This window comes from Panonychus citri, unplaced genomic scaffold (genome assembly GCF_014898815.1).
Source record: "Panonychus citri isolate SS breed McGregor unplaced genomic scaffold, ASM1489881v1 Contig00077, whole genome shotgun sequence".
NCBI classification, from domain to species: Eukaryota; Metazoa; Arthropoda; class Arachnida; order Trombidiformes; family Tetranychidae; genus Panonychus; species Panonychus citri.
Genome location: NW_026515482.1, coordinates 815,525 through 832,413, shown reverse-complemented (window position 1 = coordinate 832,413; position 16,889 = coordinate 815,525). Strand labels below are relative to the sequence as shown.

At 29.6% G+C, this 16,889-nt stretch overlaps 1 protein-coding gene across 1 annotated transcript in view; it reads right to left on the bottom strand.

The window, feature by feature from the left end:
- Positions 1–16,889, bottom strand: part of LOC128387254 (acetylcholine receptor subunit beta-like 1) — a 32,974-nt gene that overhangs the window by 1,947 nt on the left and 14,138 nt on the right. Inside the window, exons 2-4 of the mRNA XM_053346440.1 lie at positions 1,431–1,475; positions 589–698; positions 51–487 (exon numbers count right to left, since the gene is read on the bottom strand). Coding sequence (XP_053202415.1) covers positions 51–487; positions 589–698; positions 1,431–1,475 — 592 coding nt within the window. The remainder of the gene's footprint in view (positions 1–50; positions 488–588; positions 699–1,430; positions 1,476–16,889) is intronic.

Genomic DNA, 16,889 nt, shown 5'->3' with positions numbered 1-16,889 from the left:
ATTGCTATCAGGGTTTAATCTAATCTCTCTCTCTCTCTCTGATTACTCACCTGCTTCTGCAGGTAAATAGAAGACAAGAATGCATAGGAATGAGATGAGCAATGTTGGTAAGATTAGATTAACAGTGTAAAAGAGAGTCTTTCGACGAATTGTTATGTGAAATGTTATATCCGTTTCCGTTGGTTTATTAAATTTGCTATTATTGTAAACATTGAGTATTCCTGGAACCTCAACAATATCCCAGGTACCACTTTTAGAGTAATCAGATAGGTCTACCCAGGGGTCAGCGTAAAAACTAAGGCTAACCTGGTCACCATTAAATGTCCAAGAGCTGAATTTCATTTCACATTTTTGCTGATCAAATGGAAAATAAGTCACATCGATTTTACATGAACTTTGATATATTGCAGGAGGAACCCATTGGACTTCAGAATTTTCAGAGATAAGTACGTTGCTCTTAAAACGAACCTCATAATTACCATCGGCACTTTTTTATCAGAAAAAAAAATAAATCGAAAATATTAAAATTGATCCTTATTTTTATTGAATTTCTTCATAATCGTTAATAATAAAAATCAATCAACTCACTTATTGAATAAGACTAAATCGGGCTTCCATACTTTGTCAGCGGGTAATCTAAGGACTTTGATTCCGCCGTAATCCGCGGGATCCCATTTAAACTGATAATCATTCCAACGCTAAGATAATTAGCCAATTTGATTGTTCGATTGAGTGTGTTATTATCACAGAGAATTTAATTCAAAAAAAAAGATAAAAAGACTTATTGTAATTATCGATTCTGATAAAGTAATTAAAGTTTAATTATTAAACGTTACTGATAAGATTTATAAGATTAGATAGAATTTATAAGATTGAAAACTAGTTTAGAAACTAATTGACTCATTAAATAATCCCATTAGATTACAATTAGTATTAATAGATTGTAACAATGACCATTTTCAAAACAAATGATTAAGATGTGAGATAAATTAAAAGCCAAATGTCTAAATGAAAGGATAATACGACAATCAACTAATTGTTATGGATGATTAATAATCCCATTTTTTACCATTTTTTGTGGGCAAATTTTGCTCAATATATTCGAGTATTAATTAATTATTGTTATCGACTTGTCTATCAATAACTGAGTCCTTTTTGATTACCTTTCCTGAAGACCTTCATCAGTTCATTAACTTATGGCTGATTAATTGATTGTCTAAGTACAAATCTATGTGCTAAGTTTTACTTCGGGATAATCCTTTTAATAGACGAAAGTGAATCAATTAGTGGGTGATATTTATTTTGTTATTCTTTTAACATTAATCTATGGTCATTTTATCATTGACCATTTAGACATTGGATTAGCCGTTAAGGTTGTAAAGGGTAAGAGGATAAAGATTAACAGGCAATAAAATCTTAGATAAACTTACCAGTTCCAACCAAACATTAGTGGTCATCACTTGATTTTTTTCATTCTAATTCGGCCAATGCAAAGTTCATCAGTAACATGAGAAAGGTTTTTTTTGAAGTAACATGATGATGGTCATTGACGATAATCATGATGATGATGGTGATGATGATGTAAAGGAAACAAAAAAGTAAACATATGGATGATAAAATGGACATTAGTTAATGGACATTTAAGTGTATTTGCATTGTCAGTTTTAGTTAATGTTTATATTGGACATCTAATTATAGCTATATGATTAAGTTAATCACGATTAATCAATAATCTATGTTTTCCTTTTCCATAAATGTTGAATGAGCAAAACTCATCAGAACTTGAAGATTTTAAGTTCACGATCAACATGGAAACTTACAGACTTATATTGGAAAGTTTTCCTATTTAGAATTAATTGAAAAACAAATCGATACCATTCAGTTAATCTAAATTTTTCTCTCGTTTGTGACAACTAGATCAATATTTTGACAGAATCAGCAATCAGACGACACATACGACTGTCAAAATGTAAATATTGATAGTCGATTATGCTAATTGTCTTCAATTAGTTTAATTTTATCGCTACATCTTCAATTTCGTGATTAACAAGTTAATCACGTCATTATTGAATTGCAAGAGGAAACAAACAATTTCAATCAACTTGACGATAATCTTTGTTTGCAAAGCTGATCTAAGGACAAGTCTTAGTTATCTTAATTAATTTAACTAATCATCTCACAATCAATGCAACGATATAAATGGATTGCTTGATAAAATTGATAATCTATAACAATTGATTGATTGCTTGATTGGCAATCAAAAACTATTAAAACAACAAGAAAAAGTTTCACATTTATTTATGTGATATTTGTTTTTATATCATTATTATTTCTCATTATTATTATCGCTGTATTTGTATTCACTTTGGTATTGGAAAACATTTAATGGTGATTATTATCTGATCATGAAGTTGAACTGAATGAAAACCTGAATGGATTTGAAATTAGTCTCATTAGAAAGTTGACAAAAACTTGGTAACAATTGAGATAATCATTATGACAATTTAGGTAGTTAATCGGTAACAAGGTAAAGTTACCAACCCTCATGGAACCAAATTCATGATTCAATTGAGTGGGAGGAGGTCGAGTTCATCTATTGATGAACAATTTATTTACTACCACACCCTTATTTTATTTCCTCTGAATAAAGAAGAGAGAGAGAGAGAAGAGTGATTTCATGTGATTCTCAATCGATTACATGGTGAGAATTGAGTGTTTTTGCTTATTCTCAATCCAGGGTGATGAATTTAAACACATTTCGAAAATTGAAATACTTTTGTATCGATAAAAATCAGATACATTTTCTTTATTTTTTTACGAGAAGAAAAAATATTAGTACATCTCGTTCAACAATCGAATCGTAATTTCCTAACGTAATCATCATCAACAACATTCCCTGATGATGATAATGGTTCATGGGAGAGAATCAAATGATGAGGTGAGACATTGAGATTTCCTTTTTGGTTTGTCATCATAATCCCTTCTTATTGAAAAAAAAAATCTGAGTCCGAATAAAGTTCTGGGTTCATCTTGGATCACATTCTTATCAGAAATTGATTCACACAGAAACAGGAAAATCATCAAAAAGTGTTATTATTATCAAGATTTCTACAAAATCATCAAGAGTAAAAATCTTCCACCATGAAGACTTATATAAGTTTCCACCATCTACCATTAATAAGTAAGACTTCAGAATAGGAATTCAGAGTTTCTGGAAATATTATTGTTCATTTGTTAGGGTAAGAATTTTCATTTCAATTCTCTCAATGATATACAGTGAATAAGTGAATGAGAGATGAGAGAGGAGAGAATTTTTTTTCCTAGACCATCAATCAATCAATTAGATTTTATATATCGAAATTCAACTTTAGTCCATAGAAAGATTGATTAACAAGAGAAATCAGAACTCAAGGAAAATCATGATCGTAGATTAGTTTGGTAGATATACTAATTTGTTTGCTTCTCAATATATATTAATAATTCGTTGAGTGATAAACTTTCCAATTATTTCTCTTGGTTTCTTGTATTCAAATCGTGTTCATTGATTGTCAGCAAGATCATTTAATATCAATCAATTGGTCAGTTTATCAGCTTAAATCAAATTATTAGCATTGTAAGTCAGTTTCATGTTATCGTTGATCAGTTGCAAGGGAATGTCAATGAATATTCAATGAACTTTTGTGCTGAAGCAAAAAAAAATGTAGTTTAGAAATTCAGAACTTTTCCCCTGGAATAGGAAAAAAGTTCTCATCGATTTTATCATGTTGACGGTTCCATATTATTTCATCCAATACTGATTAAAGGTATTCTCACTGAATGATCAGAAAAAAAGGGAATTATATTGATCTTGGTTCGAGTTTTTCTTTTTCCTTTGATTGTTGATCGATTTTAATTAAATTGATTCAATTGTCTTTTGATTCCCCCCTGATTTCCTGATTACAACTGATTAACTTGTTTATCCAATCCTACCAATTAAAAGACCAATTTAAATTAAGTTAATTTGATTTGAGAGTTAATACTAATCAACATTGATTATCAATCAAGTGGAAAAGTTAAATTGATAATTCATAATCAATGGAGATCAATAGAAATCAATGTTAAGTAAATGTCGTTTATGAAAACATTGTAAACAAACAAGAGGAGAAAAAAAAATTGAGATATAAAATCAGAGTAAGAAAATGATAATTCTGTTATCATGGAGCCATGATTTCCTGTTAAAGTTTCATCTTGAATTCAGATAGACACACGGATGACAACACAACCATGTATACTCAAGGTAATCGTATTTAATATTATATATACAGGGAAGTGGGAAAAATACAGATTGGCCAATATTGATAATTGAATTAAGAAAAACTGACAGAATTGAATCAAAGATACAAAATGAATCCATGAGGATGAAAATATAATAACTAAATTAAAGTCTTGAGATTATCTTCAGTTGACTGGAAGCTGAGAAGGTTTGAAGAAGAAGCAAAAAATTCATGAAGAAACTGAATTATCAGTGGTGGAAATTTTTTCTTTCATTCAACCATAAAGATCAACATTACAAGAGAAATAGAAAATTTAGTCTAAGAGAATAGAAAAACAAATCTTTAACTTGAAAGTTAAACAAAAAGTGAACATTTTAATTCTGAATTAAGAAAGTTGTACATGGTGAATTTCTGTTAGATCTCATGGAAGATGAATGAGGAGAAAGTGGTTAAAGTTTCAAGGAAATAAATTCATCAAGATTATCTATGTCTCTTTGTATTGGTAAAATTGTCCAAAAGTTTGACTGATAAAGTGAAAGTTGCAGTGAAATTTATTCACCATGAGATTCACAGGGAATCCTCATGAGGAAGAGAGATTGAAAATTCTCAATGAAAATATTAAGGATGAGAAGAGATAGAAAAGTGAGGCTAATTTTGAGTTTGAAATTTGACAGAAAACAAAGGGAGATAAAGAAAGAAAGAAAGAAAGAGACCAATTCAATTTATTCCATTGTAGAAAGTAAATAGAGTTGAGAGTCAGGGTATTATCATGAAATCTCCTGATATCACCTTTTAGAGCATCTGATTAGATCTGAAGGAGAGAGAAAACTTAACATTAAGTTTGATGTAAATTTTATTTCGCTTATATAGTTGAGTTTTATCACCATGATAACTGTTTAGTTATAAATCATGATAATTGATAATAAAAACAAAGACAAAGTGTGAATGAAAAACTTTTATTCAATTATCTCATCAAATCTCATTTCTAGATGGAAATTGAGAGAAATTCATGAAGGAGAAAATCTTATGTTGATAATATTCTAGCAATTGGAATAATTGAAACCAAAGTCAATAGAAAATTTAACTTTTTTTCTCTCATTCTCTCCCGTTTTTGTTTATATTCTGTGTCAACATCATCACGTTGATCATCTTGTTTATCATGATGATGCTGGAAACAGCTTGAGGTGACTTGCAAGTCAAAACATTTGAACCCATGGAAAACTAGGAATACATGAGGAAATCAACAGAGGAGAAAAGAAATAAAGAAAAAAAGAAAAAAAATCATCTAATCAACTTTTCGATTCTCTTTTCCCCTTCATCCTTATCCTTCTTTCTCACTCATCATCATCAGTTCTCTGGAAAATAGCAACAGAATGGGAAGAAAAACAAAACCGAAAGCAAAGAAAAGTACATAAATCATCAGCTGATATAATCAAGATCAAAGGTAAGAAAACAAAGGAAGAAATAAATTCTGGAAGAAAAAGCCAATTGTAATCAACGAGCTCCAATTATCATCACAATGAACACTCAAATAATCAAAGTTAATTATTTGAATCATCACCATCATCAAGATTCACTATTATCATGAACCAGGTCGCCTGGTCAATCAGGTTGATTTCGAGTCTGCAAATGATAATCATCACAATAAATGGTTCAGAGTAATAATAATAATAATAATAAACAAAAGTCCAATTTAGAAGCAATAATTTTCATTTCGAGAACAGGATTATCCAGAATAAGATGAATTGATTTTCTCTGTCTGGTTATTTACAGCAATAACAATGAGAAATTATTAAATTGTTAAGAAAAATGGTTAATCATACTAATCATCATTATCTAAATGCTTTCACTAGATAATGACAGTTAACTGTTGCAATTATTTTCCATTCTTATGGATTAGGTGAAAAACAAGTCATTGAATCTTTACCATGTTTTACACCAAATCATTTACTTTTGGCTCTATTTCTGAATATACAGAAAGAGCAAGAGACTGACCACCAACTGAGTATTCTAAAAGGCTGTTTATTTAAGATATTAGAGAGAAAAGATATAATCAAATGACCAGAGAGAGAGAAAGAGGGAGAGAGGTGACAATTTGTTTTGATAAGATATTTATCTCTATGTAATATATTCATCGGTAGGGAAAAAAGTACCCAGAGACTTTTGTACTATTAATATATGGCTTAGATGAAAATGTTTCTATGTGTAACTAATTATATCTCAGAGTGACTATGATAGTGGACAAAAACGAGATGACCATCATACACACACACACACACAAAGTAAACTGCTCATATGATTAAGTTGAGTAAAGTCTGAGGCAGTGATAATATCATGTTGCAAGAGATGAATATGAATGTATAGTGATGAAGATTTTTTTCTTTTAGGTCATTTTATGCTTCATTTGATGACAAAAATAACAGTTAATGGATACTTTGTTGAGAGAGAAAGAGAGAGAAAGAGAGATGAAAATATTCTTACTCAGATTCCGGGCGAGATTCACCAAAAAACTTTGAGCCTGAATGAATTTCTGGCCTTCTGTTTATCAAAAATTATTATACATCATTACAGTAGCTTCTCTTTCAGTGTTCATATTATCAACCTCCTCTGAATATCATCATGTATATACATGATGATATCATTACTATTATTAACATATAAAGGTAATAATAATCTAATAATCTAATAATCTTTGAATAGCAATTAGGGATATATCATGAAAAAAAACAACCTACAACCTTAGGTCCGAATACAAACAAAACAAAACCCAGGATATTAACTTTGATAGAGGAAATTACTATTATCACTGATTAGTTAGGGTATTCATTCAATTGGCTGAATACTCATCATGAATCTCTGGTTCTTATTAACTCTTTTTTTATGTCATCATGTTTTTATATGCTCTTGATTATTACTTGCAAGATGATGATGAAAGAAAACGAAACACTGACCAAACAATTTCATGTTCAAATGTTGATAATGTCTCATAATGAATATAAAGGGAGGAATAATACAAATATTATTCCAAGATAATGAATCAGTTGCAAGTTTGGATTCTGAGACATGAATAGTAACTTATCATATGAGTTATCTCAGTGTTTATTTGGTTTATTTGGTTAATTTTATCTTCATCTTTGGTTTCCTTGGGTATCCAAGTGTATTAAGGTCAATGTAATTTTCCGGGTTAATAAGAAAGTTGAACAATTTTCAATCAAGAATTACATTTACAACAGAATTGATTAAATCATTATGACATTTGGTTACTTTTAAATCTCAACTAATTACAAATGTAGCAATTAACGAGCACTTTTTTTTATCTCTCGTTAACCATCAACCTTTGTTGATAGTTAATAGGATAAGATGAAGATGATGATGATGATGATTGACGATGATAATGTCACAAAGGTTAGTTAAGATGCTAGTCTTTTGATCCTCTTTCATTTTTTTTTTACTATTCTTAGTCTTTGTAAAGGAGGATTTATCATCATGATTATCATACTCATCGTCATCATCTCTCTATCTTCATGATACTTGGATGAGAAAAAGAAAAGGGAAAAGAATCTGAGAAAAAGAGGAAGACAAATGAAGATAAAAAGTATTGAAGGATAAGAATGAAAGTGAAAATATTGAGAAAGAGATGATTCCCTGTCATCCTTTTATCATCATCTTTGATCATCATCCTCATCTTCTTATCGGAAAAACATGAGAACCAATGACTACAAGAAAATCCAATATGAGGATAAGAAACGTAAACAGAATAACAAAATTTGTCATCAATTTTTTTTTTCTTTGCATTCATCTTACTCGATTCATCCTCATCTTTTATCATCTATCTCTTGTATTGTAACACAACCAATATAAATAGATGATAAAACAATAAAAAGGAAAAGGAAAAGAAAAGAAGATAAAAATAATGATAACACTTTTCACTCGTTGGAAATGATTCGCATTTTCATCATTCTCATGTTACTTGTTTAAAAAAGATAAACCATAACAAGGTTATCATCCGAATCCTTATCATCATCATCATCATCATCATCATTTTTATCTCAATGGTTAGACCAATGGGCTCATCTTTATATCTTCTATCTCTTATTCCTCTGAAAATCCCCATGAGATAATCACAGTGATTGACGTTGGTAAATCGAAATGATCAAAGATTCTTGTTACCCAAATTAAGTTAATCGATGAGAGAATCAAACTAAATCAACTTACCACTGATCATTTATTGTTTAGAGTATTAATATCAATCATGTACACTAAATCTAATTGTAATCAGTGTAATTCAAAAGGAGGAATCAAATCAATTAGATGTAAAAAAGATGAACAGTTAAATATATAAGTAGATATATCAACACCTTGAGCAAAAACTGATCAAATTTACCGTTAGTTTTTTGTTTCATCTTCTTTTTCCTGGTTGTTTCTTAGTAAAGTTTACTTTTTGTATCAACTTTTGATTATATCTGATTGGTAATCAAAATGTAATGAGCTGAGTATATGCACATGATGATGAGATATCATGATGAAGATGATAGTAAATGATAACGAAAGGAAAATTGTTTTTTGTTGCTTATCATCAACATCACTACAAGAGGGAGCTGCTTAATGATGGATATTGAGTTATATCATCATCATCATCATCATTGATACTTTTCATTGATTGAGAAGCTTAAGAGGATAAAGGTTTGCAAGATTTGATCAGGTTTATAGCTTTGAGTAATCATTATCATCACCCTGATGATTATGATGATAAGCATGGGAGGAAAAAAATATGATACTTTCATGGTGATATACCTTAGATGATCATGTTGATGATAATAAGATTGATAATGATGATGGAGATAAAGATGAAGATGAAGTAGCCACGGATAAAAGATGATAATCAGAAAGATTCATTTTCCTTCTTGCATTTTAGTATCAACATCATCAGCATCCACGTAATGATCTCAATCATCATCATCAACAATCATCCAACTATTATCTATTTCCATTACAATCGTAATATTATTTTCATCCCGAGAAATTGATGTTAAAATTAGTTTTAAATGTCAAAAGATGAAACGAAAATTCAAATTTCATTTTCGAGAACTGAAAAGTAAGAGATAAAATTATCGGTTGATAGTAAATCAAAAAGATACCGATTCCTAACACACGTTAGTTAAATGAGAGGACATTGATTACTATCTCATCTTTGGGTTAACTTTATCTCTCATTGATTAGCATCATCGTCGCGAGTAAATTAAAAGTGGCTGCAAACTCAAAGTCGATGGCTGTAGAGCCAATTCTCGCGTCTTTAATCGACCTTTTTTAACCCCGAGTTTCGATTCATCTCTTGAAAAGTTTACAACATCCTTTTAAAACAAAAACACAATATGTTTAGTCTGATGATTGTCGATTAATCAATGAATAATCAAAGAATTAGAAAATAAATCGAGACTGAATAGTTAAATTAAGGTTGGAAATTGTAATAAACTCGAACAAAAAATGAACAATAGAAAATGTAAATGCTTGAATCAATTTTATTCAATTGAAATAATTTATCCAAAAGGATTATCAGTTTTATATTTATTTAAACATTGACAGTATTTTGTGGTATACACTTACTCCTTACGGTATCCAACAACTTTTATTTGGGTATAAATCTGTCGATTAGACTGTCTTTTTCTGTTTAGCAGCAGTGTCACGAGCTTGTCTTGCCCCTTTGGGAGGTGGGCATACAGCTGAAGCAGCTCCAATTAAGGCAAGAACGACCATTAAAAGTTGGAAAATATTGAAATTCATGGTGACAAAATGAACGGAAATATAATAACTTGAACACAAGATTATCAAAAACTTTAAATTTGTAACTGTCGATCAGTTGATTGTTAATGACAATAGTTGAACAAAAACTCATCCTTTTTATATCAACCAAAGAAAACTATTATCTAGATACGACGCATTAATTGGGAAAAAAACAAGTTAATTATCTTCACCTGTGAAAATAATTGTCAATTTTATCACTAAATTAACCTTTAATTGTTTGTCGATTGAGGGTATTTAACATCCTAATATTTGAATTAATTCGTATCTGTATCAATATACTAAACAAATTTTAGATTATCAATGATCTAATTAAAGATCATTAGGCTTAGGATTAATCTCATCTCAACATAAAAACAATTAAATTAATTTATAAAAGTATTAAAATCGTCCCCTTGATCTAAAATGTCAATGTTGATCAGTTGTTCTGAATATTTTTCTTATATAATAGGAATAAACTATTGTTGGATTATCATTTTCAAACAATTGGTTAAACCATAAACAAGTTCAGTGCTTTGATAATCTTGTGTGTTCAAGTTAAGATTCAATCATTTCTTCATCATCATGAATCTAAAAATTGCAATAATTTTAATGTTTGTTATTGCCTTAATTGACGCTGCTTTAAGAATGCCTCCTTCTCCTGCCCCTGTTAATGTCCCGTGTCTCTACCGTTTTATAACAACAGGCCGTTTTTTTGGGAAATGAAATGCTTATAATCGGATAAAGTTGTTTGAACTAGATGAACGTTTTATTATAGATTCTTGTATTAAATCGATTGATCTAAAACTTATTAATCAAATGAAATATGAAAATATAGTTTTATCATCTTTGCCGTGGTCCGAAATTTTTTAACTAGCTTTGACAAAATCAAAACTGTAACTTAGATAACACCGATTAAGGTGTAATATTGTTCAATGTTTCAATAAAACCGTTTCAAGCATTTAAATATTTCATATTTTTGTCACTTCTTATTCATTAATATAATAGTTATCGTGAATTTCTCTCTGAAGAAAAGTCTTCACATATCTAAAATTACTACCACTAAAATTGAAGTTATTGATAATAAAAACTGTATTAATGGTACCAAAGTGAAGAGCGTTTGTATCACAAAATTGGAATATAAATTAACTCTCTCTATTTCATAATAGTCTATTCGGAAAAGAGCTGAACTTTGGCTTGATTTTATCTTTTATATTCTTCATTTATTAATAACTTTTATAATATTTTCTTACTGATTATGCATAATTTTAGAAAATGAACCAATCTCAAGAAAAATCTAAACAGGCGGTTAAAACAACCACTTGGCCCTAATCCGAAAATTAAGTGAAGATCGGGCTTAAATTACGAGCGATATCGTTTCAGCATTTTTGTTTTTCGAAGTAAAGTCTTCGCTTCGTTCAGACTATCATTTAATAAAAAACAGTAGAAATTTTATCAACTATACATCAAAATTATTTCGCTAAATTAACTTTAATTGTTAATTTACTTATTGACGAATCATTATTTGTGTAAAGTTAATTGGATCCCCACTTTATCTCATCTGTATCAATATACCAACTCATCGGATGATCTTTAATTAGATCATTTAGTTTAAAGTTTGTTTTGGTATATTGAAACAGATGAGAATCTTAATATTCTGGTGCTAATTATCATCAAATGACAAACAATTAAAGGTTAATTTAGTCATTTAATTGTGACTATTTACACACGTGAAAACAATTTAGTTGTTGCTTAGCAATTAGTGTTAATAATTGGAATAGATAATTTTTCCGAATTGGTATAAAAAGAAACCGTTTTCATTGAGTTTTATCATTTCCAATCAATTGATCTCAATCAAGTCATCAACAAGTTTAAAGTTCATTATCTTTCTTGTTCAAGTAACATTTTCATTAATCTCATCATGAATTTCAACATCTTCCAAATCATCATGGTTCTCGTTGCCTTAATCGGAGCTGCTTTAGCAGTAGGATCTGGTATTACTCCTTCAAGACGAGCTCGTGGTGCTATACTTGGAGCAGCTTCAGCCATCCATCAACGGACTGCAAGAAAATCGGGTGAATCGATCATTCTAATCAATTAAATGATCTTTAGTATGTATTTTCGAAACTTCCTTTGATGTTTTGCTTAATCTCTTTGTAACCTCAATAATTAAACGAATGATTAATAAAATTATCTTAATCATCTGAAAATTCAAATTTTTCTCAAATCTCATTTCATTTTTTTATTCGGTTTTCAGTTGAAAACAAGCTCTAGATTTTCAAATTGCGGTTTAAATACAGGGCGATTACGTTAAATTAACAGATTTGTTTTCGGAATAACTTGAGAACGGAGAGTCTTTGACAAGATCAGATCGCAAATATAGACTTGGGAGACCATGGGAATTTGTTTGACATCAAGTTCGAAACTGACCTTTTGGTAGGCCAAAAGTCCGTCCGAATTTCGCGCTGTGAACGGAAATCATTTTTTCTGGCTTTAAAAAGAGCAAAATATTTCGCAAAATTTTACCAGACTCTTCGTTCTCAAGTTATTCCGAAAACAAATCTGTTAATTCAACGTAATCGCCCTGTAGAAGCTATTCCAATGTCTGAGTATCTTGAGCTTAATGAATATACACATAAGCGTAGTTAGGCCGAAATCAGAATCTGAATTAAAATGTTATCTAGTTTCGTTCATCAGTGAATCGTGATTATCATCAATGTATTACATGTATTTGGATTGTCATCTCCTATCAGTATACAAACTCATCGGATGATCTTTAATTAGATCATTAAGATCGAAATTCGTTTAGTTTATTGAAACAGTTGAGAATCATAATACTCTCATTATACAGCCAAAGACTTTGAGTTTGCATAAATTTTTAATCATTTGAGACGGTCATCTTATCACTTAAAGATAAATTCAAAACAAAGATAAAATTATATGTATCGATATTGGAAAAAGTTAGATATCAAAGTTAATCTACTATATTGATTAAGATAAGCTCAAATTTTGGGTAAAGATTGTGCTCAAGATAAAAGGATTCTATGCGATGTTGAGGTACCAAAAAATAGAGCGGAAAATACTACAGTAGCGAAAAATAGTACGAACAAAATCTGAGTAGCCGTTCATGAGAAATTCTGACTCAAAGTTTTTTATGTACGCATGCGCAGACAAGCTTTTTTGAAGCGCGCATTTCAAAAAGAAAGAGGAAGAAAGCCAGAGAAAGAAAGAGAAAGAGACGAGAAAGAAAAAGAAAGGAGAAAGAAAGAGAGAGATGTGAGAGAAAGAAACGAGAAAGAGACGAGAAAGAGACGAGAAAGAGACACGAGAGAAAGAGAGAGAAAGAGAGAGAAAGAGAGAGAAAGAGAGAGAAAGAGAGAGAAAGAGAGAGAAAGAGAGAGAAAGAGAGAGAAAGAGAGAGAAAGAGAGAGAAAGAGAGAGAAAGAGAGAGAAAGAGAGAGAATGGAACGAGAGAGAGAAAAAGAAATTTAGTTTTGAATTTTTCGATTAAAAAACGATTCCTATTTCAACAAACCACGGGTCTGGCAAACAACCTAAAAAAACTTTCGTAAGAAAGTTTTTTCCCGCTTGTCTTCAATTGATTACCATTACCTGCGCGAATGATTAAAAATTTATGCAAACTCAAAGTCTTTGGCTGTATTCTTATCAATTTATTCGTTAATTAACAAATAATCAAAGGTTAGTTTTGTCATAAATTCACAATTTTCTCGATAGTCTTTATCTTTTCATCTCAATTTCTATCAAAATTCTGTTAAAGTCAAAGTTCTGTTAGAGATCGATCGTGACAAAAGTCGATCAATTTTTCACAATCAATTCAAACCAATATTCTTGAAATAATTTTATTATTCTTAGTGGACAATAATGGTTATTGTATAAACTATTCTGATCTAATCTTGATGTAATTTGCATCATTTTGAATCTTTAACTGTAAAAACTTTAGATTTAATAACTTTGTTTCATTTTCTATTATTGATAATACAGCGTCAAGATTTAATGATTCTTGGATTGGCATAGAAAAGCCATAAAGATCATTAGCAAGTGTATTCGGAATATCGATTCAGATGATAAACTTAAAATCTTCAGAACTAAGGTGTGATCACTAAAAAACCGGACTAGCTTTGATCGCTAATATCATCACAGTTACTTATAGTACAGATTTTTAAAGCACACCAAATTAAAGGTAAAGCATCAAACAATTAGACAAATTAATTTGATTAGGGTCACATTTTTATTAAAAAAGTCCTGCCCGCAAAACTGAATAGCCCTCGAAAAAATCTTGTAAATTGTATATCCATAGGCTTAAATACATATATTTTATAATGGTGTCATTTGGGAGGGAATAATTTTTTTAATAATTTTATTTCACAAAACTAATATACAGCTATTCAGCTTTCTAATGAGACTATGGACACTTTTCTGTGACCTCAGATAAGGTCACAAAAGATAAATTTAAGAAAGTCCATAAAATTTCCACTGTTCATGCGCAAAAATCCGAAATTTTGTTTTTTAATTTAATTCATAATTCGTCCTAATTAATTAAATTTGTCAAATAAAATCTTTTTGTTTCACAATATTGTTTAAATGACAGAAATCATCTAGAATAAGTGAAAACTAGCCGAAAAATCGCGAAAAATGACCTCAATTAACGTAGAAAACTAAAAACCAGCTTTGACAAGATAAAATTCGGTGGTCCTGATTTCGTGCGTATTTTAGACAACAGAAAGTCGGAACTTAGAGGTGAAACTCGATATAAATACTAAATCAATCTCTAATTTTATTAAAAACGAAAAAAAATCATTCCAATAAATGGTTGAAAAGATATTAAAGAAAAAGTTCAGTCCGGTTTTTTAGTGATCACCCTTATTTCATCGGTTGATGTTTTCTACTCTTCTAACTTAGCTTCTCAAATTTTAAACAATTAGATCGAAATGTGCACCGATCGCATTATACATTTGTACCACTTTAGACATTGAGTTTAGTGTTGGATCGATTGAAGGAAAATTTCTTATTATAAACAATCGAAAATTACCCAGTCAAATGGATAAAACTTCATAACAAGTACATTGTTTCCACGTGCGAAGAAAAAGTCATAATTATAGCAAACAATTTAATTTTAAACTTTAATTTTTAAGACTCAAATTCATTTCAATCAACATGAAAATTTCGTATCATCTTAGAACCTTTAATTAGATAATTTCACTCTGAAATGAACCTTTAACCTTCATTGTTTGTTGTTGATGAGTATCAGGATACTATGACTCTAATTTAATATCATCTGTATAAATATACCCAAAACAAAAAGGATGATTGTTAATTAGGTTATTTAAAACGCATTGAATGTGAATCAACAAACCATCAAATTGAGTGAAAAACACTAACACGTCATTTTAAAAAGTCAATTTAAATCAATTGTTCAAATCTAATACTTTGGTCATCATAAAAAAAAGTACATGTTGATGCCTGAACATCTTATTAATAATTAACTCATCTAATCAACACAATTAAAATTTCATTAAATCCTATTTCATTCGTATTCTCATCCATCTGATCAACGTTATCATGAAGTTGATCAAAGTTCTGATGGCCACTGTTTCCCTACTTGGAATCACTTCTGCCGATATTATTAATCCTCCATCGCCTCCTTCACCGCCAACACAATCAAGGGGAATACTACCTCAATTTATTTACGATTTATTATTAAAATATGGTAAGCCAAAATTCAGTTTTCTAGGATAATTGAAATAATGTCAATAATCATTTAGAATAAAGTTACAGTAATTAAAATTACAATTTTTGGTCTACTAAAATTTACTTTCATTCATCTTAACATTATCAGCAAAAAATGGATCATCTAAAATTCAGTTGATTCATTTGGTTATTCAATGAGAATAAAAATTATTGAAACAAATTTTTTCTTTCTCTTGGTCATTTACGATTCTTTGACATTATTTTGTTGATATAATTTCAAAATGAATCGTAAATTATTGTTATTATCATAATCGTGTTGATTATTATCATGATGAGGGAAAAAAATGATATTGTTCAAGATTAATGGTCTCCAAATGTGTATACAGGATAATTGGACACATAAGGTTTACTGTTGATTGGTGATAATTTGATTGATGATCAATGTTGCAATTTATATATTGCTGGTATGTTATATTAAATGATATCATTGCTTGGATGATGATTATCATCCAAGATGATGATGAAGGATAATCAACTCTTTTTGCTTCATATTTATATATCAACTACCTAATAATTCAATATTTAATCAGATTAGCAAGATGATTGATTAGATTGGGATTGTTGAAAGATGAGATTTGTCAGGCTGGTGAATATGAAAGATTTATGAATTGGTAAGGTAAAAATTAAAATTCTGTTTGATTCAGTCGAGTTCAAGAAAGGATAAAATGAAATACGATCATCATGAATGAGAGAATGAAATTTGGTGGAAAAACAAAAACTTCAATGATAATTGTCATCAGATTGAAGATCAATCATTACTTGAATCTCTTCATGTTTCACCATGAAAATAATATTTCTCAACAATTGTGGATCAGATGAATTTCGTAATTTTCAACAGTGAAAAATGATTAATTGATAAAAGATAAATTAACAGTTATTTTCTCATTAAATTATCATGATCATTGTAAGTGTATTTCTTAATGTAACATCATAAATAGAAATGGAAATCAAATCATCTGAGAATTTTTCAAATTTCTTTCATGATTACTTCAAGTAGATAATGTATATTATAGTGACTATTTTAGTATTAATTCATCAGCATGATAATAATGATGAAAGAAAAATAAAATCATAAATCAACAAAAACTG